General features: G+C 38.1%; 1 protein-coding gene across 1 annotated transcript; it reads left to right on the top strand.

The window, feature by feature from the left end:
* Window positions 1-463: 463 nt before the first annotated feature.
* LOC141620883 (uncharacterized) lies at window positions 464-4,187 on the top strand. The gene is made up of 4 exons (XM_074437652.1): window positions 464-891; window positions 2,706-2,783; window positions 3,644-3,865; window positions 3,956-4,187. The coding sequence occupies exons 1-4, from the start codon at window positions 775-777 to the stop codon at window positions 4,040-4,042; spliced, it is 504 nt and encodes a 167-aa protein (XP_074293753.1). The 5' UTR covers window positions 464-774; the 3' UTR covers window positions 4,043-4,187.
* The last annotated feature ends 3,665 nt before the right edge of the window (window positions 4,188-7,852 follow it).

Here is a 7,852-nt window from a genome sequence, read left to right as displayed (position 1 = left end):
TAATTTTGGATTTTTAAGATTTTAAATTGAAAAGTCATGATTTTATTTTAAAATCTAAGATGAAACACAAATTCAACATTTTAGATTCTAAAACATGGTTTTACTTATCATCTTATACATCTCTTAATAAATGTGCTCATAGTCTAGCTAAAAGGGCTATGAAAATGTAATTACCTGATTTTACCGTTCAAAAAAAAAGAAGTTAATTTTGAACTCAAATTCAAAACTTTCAATATAAAATTTGAGCAGATTGGTTGTACTTCTATAATTTACTCTGAGAATTGATCTTATTTAATACCGTCTTATCTTTAATTTTAAAAAATCCCAAAGACCACAACCTCTTTTATAATGTGAGAACGTCTTAATTAATGACGGTCTTAACCAGGAATTGGTGCCTCATTAATGTTATAAATATGGATTACATACATCATATGCCTGAATAAGAAAGCTCGATAATAATCATTCCCATAATTGCGTTCTTTCATTGCACCAAAAAAAAATAATTGCGTTCTTTCTACTCCATTGCAGTCTCTCGAAGCTCACTCTCGGCTCTCGCGCTCATCTTTTTCCCTTCTCTCTCTCTCTTTCCACTCTCTTTGTTAACGAATTGCATTGTTCTTGTTCTGTTACTGTGATAATTACATATTCTTTAATTCTTTGCGATTGTTCTCTTTTTTATTACCAATTACACATCTTTGATTTTTTTTTTCTCTTTTCGATTGTTCTTGTTTGATTTGATTATAGTGCTGATTATTTTTATTTTATTTTTTTCTCATGGAGTCCGAATACACAGGTGTTCTGCACATGTCGATGGGTCCCTTTACGAATTCCGACGATATCGTCTCCGTCGAGTTACCGGGCGGCTGGATCAAAGCTAAAGTCGGCTTCGAGGTTAATATTATTAATCTCCTTGATTTTATCTATTGTTTTTTTGTTGATGTTAGAAAAATGGGTAGACTTGTTGTCTTTAGGGTTTTGTCATTGCATTTCCGCTGTCGCAATTAGGTATTAATTCCGTGTTATTGTGGTTGTTTACGTGCTCATGACAGTTATTCCGTGTTATTGTGATCATTTACTTGCCTATTTAATTCATAGGAATCTTGTTGATATGGTGGATTCAATGCTTAATCATAGTAATCTTGTGTAGTTGTGTTCATCAGCAATTCTTGGGGGGTTCGATTTGGTTTTGCTTATGATTATGTTATATTGTTGAAATGTGATGGCTGTAATCGTCCATAGGCTTTTTGGGATTATCGATTTGGCTAACCCGTATTGAGATGGTGGGATGGATGGTTAGCAAAATGAGAATAGTAAACTAATGTCGTTTTTGGGCGTTTGTTGAGGTAGTTGATTGTCAAGCGGGTTTGGGGCTGTTAATTGTTCATAGGGGTTTTGGGATTATCGAATTGGCCAACTCGTTTTGAGATGGTGGGATGGATGGTTGGCAAAATGATTGTAGTAAACAAATGTCGTTTTAGGGCGTTTGCCCTAGGTTGGAGTGGGTTGTCAAGCGGTTTGGGGCTGTTAATCGTCCATACGGGTTTTGGGATTGTTGAATTGGCCAACTCATATTGTGACAGTGGGATAGATGGTTGGCAAAATGGTTGTTTTTACGGCGTTTGTGTAGGTTGGAGTTGGAGTGGGCTGCCAAGCGGTTTGGGGCTGTTCTTTTGTGGATTCAGGGTAGCAGTGGTTGTTGTTTTGGATGCTCACCAAAGTTCTAAGGAATTTGTGGTGTTGTTTTGGATGCTCACCAAAGTTCTTAAACAAATCAAAATTTCGTCTCTATGATCTATCTTAACCTACAACCAACTGTACTTAGTAAGCTACATTGAGTTTAGAACATTTAAGAATCGGTCATTTAACCAAGGGGTCCGGATGATAACTTTAGGATTAAATTATAAAAAACAAGAGTTGTTTAGAAACTACCACCATTAGATGAACATAAAACTCATGCATGCTTAACAATAACACTCTGTTTTTCATTATAATCTTCTGTTTGAATTGTTGAAAATAAAATTGTAGGTTGTAGTGCTATCTATCATATTACCGTTTTTATATTTTAACTCAATTTACGGTCAAGGTTCAGCGTTTACATGCTGATGACAGTTATTCTGTGTGATTGTGGTGGTTTACTTTCCTATTTAATTCATAGGAATCTTTTTGATATGGTGGATTCAATGCTTAATCATTGTAATCTTGTGTTCATCAGCAATTCTTGGGGGGTTCGATTTGGTTTTGCTTTATGATTATGTTTTATTGTTGAAACGTGAAGGCTGTAATCGTCCACAGGGTGTTTGGGATTATCGAATTGGCTAACCTGTATTGAGATAATGGGATGGAATGGTTAGCAAAATGAGAATAGTAAACTAATGTTTTTTTAGGGCGTTTGTCGAGGTTGGAGTGGATTGTCAAGCGGGTTTGGGGCTGTTAATTGTCCATAGGTGTTTTGGGATTATCGAATTGGCCAACTCGTTTGAGATGGTGGGGATGGTTGGAAAGTTGTAGTAAACTAATGTCGTTTTAGGGCGTTTGTTCTAGGTTGGAATGGGTTGTCAAGCGGTTTGGGGCTGTTCTTTTGTGGATTCAGGGTAGCCGTGGTTGTAACTGGTGGAGAAAGAGGCGATTTGGGCAACTGGGTACCATTTTTTAGTAGAGAAGTAGGCGATTTTTCTAATTATTTCATTGATTTGGTGTGTTTGCAGATTTACTGTCGTGGCTGCTGTAAAAAGGTGGTCAGATATGTTGATCTCACTGTTACACCGATGGATGTCCAGTATCGGGTAAGTACTTTCATTACTATATTTTATGAAATTTTATTTCGATACCATTACCATTTTATTTTAACATTTGTATTCTAGTGTAAAAAAATAGTTTGGTAAGTTATAGTATAACCAAAAAACTATTACTTAATACTTAAAAAATGATTTATTTTTTTTACCATTAAATGGATACGGGATAGATCTAAATCCACTCTAAATCCCGTGGATCAAGATATGGATATGGATTGTGGATATGGATCGAATCTGGAACCACTATAGGACGTAAAGATTTGAATCTGGATCTTATAAGATCCTATCTATTGTCATCGCTAGTCCCAAACTTGCAAATCCTTATTTCCCTTTGTTCAATGTAATTTTTAATTACATGAAACTTTCTAAGTATATGTCTATACTTGTTACTAGACTTAAACTCCTTTGCTTTAAAAATTGTCCCGCTTTTATCACAATAAATAGTGATAGGACCTGCGGCCGAAAGAACTACTCTTAATCCCTCCAAAACCTATTGAAGCCATACAATTTCAGTGTGTCCAGTGAGAACTTCCGTGACGATAATGCAGAAACTTGGGCCATTCAAACACAATAGGATGGGAAGAGAGACCGTACCGAGTGGTTCCGATGAGCCTTGGATGGGGGGTCGAGGTAAAGAGCAATAATGGGTAAGTTGGGTGTTCAGGGGAGTTCAGGTAGATGGGCATCAGATTGAAAAAAAAGACACGAGAGTTTGTGGTGGTAGGTCACTTATATTAAGTACGATATCTTTTATTCCGTAATCAGTACTATTTATTTATTTACGAGTATTTTGTTAACGCTTTAGTAATAACAACTGCCTTTATTATATCTATTGGGTTTCAATTTTGTAGTGCCCCACTCAAAGGTGTACCGACAAGGTTAGATTTGCCTCAATCACGGTTAATCGGATCCACCCGGATCATGTATTCCAACAAACAGAGCTTTCAAATTCTCGTTACTTTATGCTCTTTACCGTCCCTGTGTTGGACGTAACCGTACGAATACGGGGCATGGCAGTGTATAGTGACACGAGAATAAATAATACATGGAGGATAAGGACCAAGAAGAATGGGGTAAAACTATCCTTTTGGTACAATCTGAATTCATAATTTAAAATTTTTAAGAATTATTTAATAATAAACTTTTTTTGTGTGCTTTTATAGGTGATAGAGCAAGCCAAATTTGGCAAACGATTTGGACGTCACGTATATGCTACAATTCACCGTACCGTTGTATACGTTTGTCTATAATTTTATTATTCTAATTCACCGTACTGTCGTATAGGTTTGGCTATAATTTTATTATTCTGTTTTGTAGGTAGAGAGTCTAATATGACGATACACTATATAATAAACAAACAAAAAATTCTTTCTTCTTGTCAAAAAAAAAAAAAAAAAAAAATTCTTTCTTTTGTAGATTATAGTATTTTTTTTTGGGGCAGAATGTTTTTATTATGGTACTGTGTCTATATTTGTTTAGGTTTAGGGGTAGGGGTAGCCGGTAGGGATAGGGGTAGGGGTAGGGGTAGGGGTAGGGTAAGGGGGGGAACTCCGCCTATGAGCTTTTGCTCATTGCCGGTCTCAAGCCCGGACAAAGGAGGAGAGACCTCCTTACCACGAGTTCTATGTTTGAGGATGTGAAATCACTACTACAAATCCAGGCAACTACAACGCCCCTTTAACAACGATTATTCACGAAAATCACAATAGACGTTGTAGAATGTATGGCGCGAATTTTACTAAAATAAATTACAACGGGTATGGTTATAAAAACCGTTGTTATTAGTTTTAACAACGGGTCACCCATGCACAACCGTTGTTAATAATTTGGCGCAAAATTGGCGCAAATTTAGTGAAAAGTAATCACAACGGTTATTTTTGAAACCCGTTGTTAAAACTTATTTAACAACGGGTGTTTTTTACAACCGTTGTCAAAACATATTTCATAACGGTTGTTGTTTAATAACCGTTGTCAATACCTTCCATACTATAAACCACACAAACACAAGTCTGCTGCAGCCACAAAACACAAACCTTAATACACAAACACAAACCCAGCAGCAGCCAAACACAAACACAAAACACACACTTTCTCATCGTCTCTTTATCTCTTTCTCATCGTCGCTTTATCTTCTCGCCGTCACTGTTGATTTCATCGTCTCTTTACGTACATTCTGTAATTATCAGGTTTGTTTCATCGTCATTATTTTATTGTTCTAATTATTTCATTTCAATGTATGTGTTTTTATCGACCATTAGGTTCCGTTCAGCATCTGCTAATTATTTCATTTCCATGTATGTGTTTCTAATTATTTCATTTCCATCTTCTTTGGCGTCCTTCATACGGATCGAGCATGTTTTAGCGATTAGGGTTTGGAGAATATATTGAGATAATGGAAATGCATGTTAGTTGAGATAATGCAATGTATTTATACTAATGTGTGGGTTGAGTTGTTTTTTAATTAATATATATGTTAGGAAGTTGTGCCATATATGTTAGGAAGTTGTGCCATAATCAGATCTTGATGATGACTGATAGATCTATGGAGTTGAAAAAATGGAAGCAAATCAAACAAGCATAACTCAACACTTTCAAAATGATCATTTCATTTAATTTTAAACCAAATACATTACAAAGAATTATCGAAATCAAAAGATGTATAATAAGTCGGAACAACCCCGGTTAAGCGTAAAAAGCGCTTCTCAACCTGCCACCAATCACGCCACTCTGGTATACCGCTAACTTCCGGGTCATTGGCTTCATATTTTGCAATAACAGATTGAATATATGCAAGGACACGACTTGCATGTGGAGATAAGGTTGGAATAGTACAACTCAACATATCTCTGGCTGCAGCCAAGTTGCGAGTAACAGGCCGACTAGGGTATGAAGATGATGTAACACCCCCATTTATTTAAGGGCCTGAACTAGGACTCCTTTGATAAAGAAGGGTGTTACCATCTCGGAAACCCGAGGCAGTAGATAACAAAGGAAAGATAAACAGTACTTTAAATTAAAACTTATAATGTTTACAACTGAATGGAAAAATGTCTCATCTGGAAATAAAGTCTGATAACTAAACAGAAATAAAAGTGGGCTAGCTCTAGGTCAGGTGATCCCAGCTCTCTTCCCATCCAGCTTCTATCAGTCACCGAGGTACCTGTCAATCTGCTCCCCATAAAACGGTTCATCACAGGTGTTCACGAATACACAGGGTCAACCACGAGGTTGAGTAGGGAAATAATAAAACAATATATTATGATATGCATGATACTCCGTCACCTCCATCACCATCCCAACTCAATCTCATATCTCATATCCCCTTACGCCCGGCCATACCGATCCCCGGCAGACACAACAATCGACCGTCGTCGATATACCACCAATGGTCGAGGACACCGGGCGGGTCTGCGCAGAACCCGCCTGGGCCTTATCGTAATAATCTCATCTCCTCCAACTCCAACTCCGATGCAAATGACATGTATGAAATGTATGAAATGTATGAAATGACAATGCTCAATAAGACAGATGAGATAAATCAGATATGTCATATAATCACCGAACATACCACTCTTTATAATCGTAAGAACTCAATTAGTGTATTTCCCTACCTCGATCATCGCAGATCAAATGGACAGATGATGCTCGATAATATTCCACAACAAATTCGCCCTCTGAAAGATAAATAATAATAAATGATTACTTGACTATTTCCGTTCCCAAAATAGAAGTTACTAAAAATAGAACTTCCTAAAATGGAAAAGTTTCCTTAATTGGAAACTTTCCCGATATAACAGTTTTCCAGTTTAACCAATCCGACTCTAACCCGTCTCTAAATTCTTTAAATTATTTAAATGACTCGGAGATTAAGTTAATTGATTATATAAGTAACTCGGGAATTGAATTAATGATTATTATGTTAATTAAGAGATTTAACGAATTAAATGATTAAGAAACCGAATCGAACTTAAACAACTCAAACACCCGTCTCCAATTATTTAAATAACCCGGAAGTTAAATTGATTAATTAATTAATACGATATATCCCGGATTCTAATTATTAAACTTGCGTTGACAAAAACCCGTTTCGAAAACTAAATACAACACTTCCCTGCACACGCGTTTCCCCGCCACCACGCGCCACCACGGGGCCGTGTCAACCACCAGGCACGTTCCCCAACACGACCCCACCACACACCACCGGTACCAGCCTGGTCGACTGCCGCCGGCGAGTCGAACCAGCGCTGCCAACTCCCCCCCCTAGCAGTGGTTGCCGCCACCAACAGTCCTCTTTTACCACCCCATCACCACCACTGATAACCACGACACCCTATCCTACCACCACCATTTTGTTCGTCGTCAAACCCCGCACCCAGACACAGTGGCGCCTCCGTTACGACCTCCCCGAGTCCACGGTGGCGCCACCCCAATCCCAACCATAAACTCGCCTGAAACCCAGTAACCCAACACCCGTTTCCTAACCCTCTGTCGAAACTGCCTATCTCTGCTAACCTAGCCACCTACAACCACCCCAAAAACCACCACTTGACTCGTCACACACCCCACTACCCAACTACTCTGTCAACAACCACCACGCACGACTGCCTAAGACACACAACCCCAACCAAAACCCGACTCTAAAACGAGAAAAACAGAGCAGGGACTCAACTATTACCTTTACCGCCACTAAAACCACCACCACAGCCGCCTATGACCGTCGACAAATGGCCCTAGTCCTTCCCTGCTACACTGTCAAGACTTGCCCTCACTCTTTCTCCCTCGAATTGCGTGAAATGGTGTTTGTGTTGGGCTTGAAAATGTCGATCAAATGGAACGTGGGTAGGAATTTGTAGGTGTTAAAGTTTTATGATTGTTTTGTCATTATATGATTAGTGGTAGGCGTAGTGTAAGTTAGGTGATTAGTGGTAGGCTTAGTGTAAATTAGGTCCTAATATTTAATTAAGGTTAGTGCCAGCAATTCAATTAATTTGGACCGGATAATCCCGTATAAACCCGTGTCAAATAACTTACATCGATACGACGCGAGTTAAATAAAATAA

This window comes from Silene latifolia, chromosome 1, assembly GCF_048544455.1.
Source record: "Silene latifolia isolate original U9 population chromosome 1, ASM4854445v1, whole genome shotgun sequence".
In the NCBI taxonomy this organism is placed as follows: Eukaryota; Viridiplantae; Streptophyta; class Magnoliopsida; order Caryophyllales; family Caryophyllaceae; genus Silene; species Silene latifolia.
This window is presented reverse-complemented; position numbering and strand designations above follow the sequence as displayed.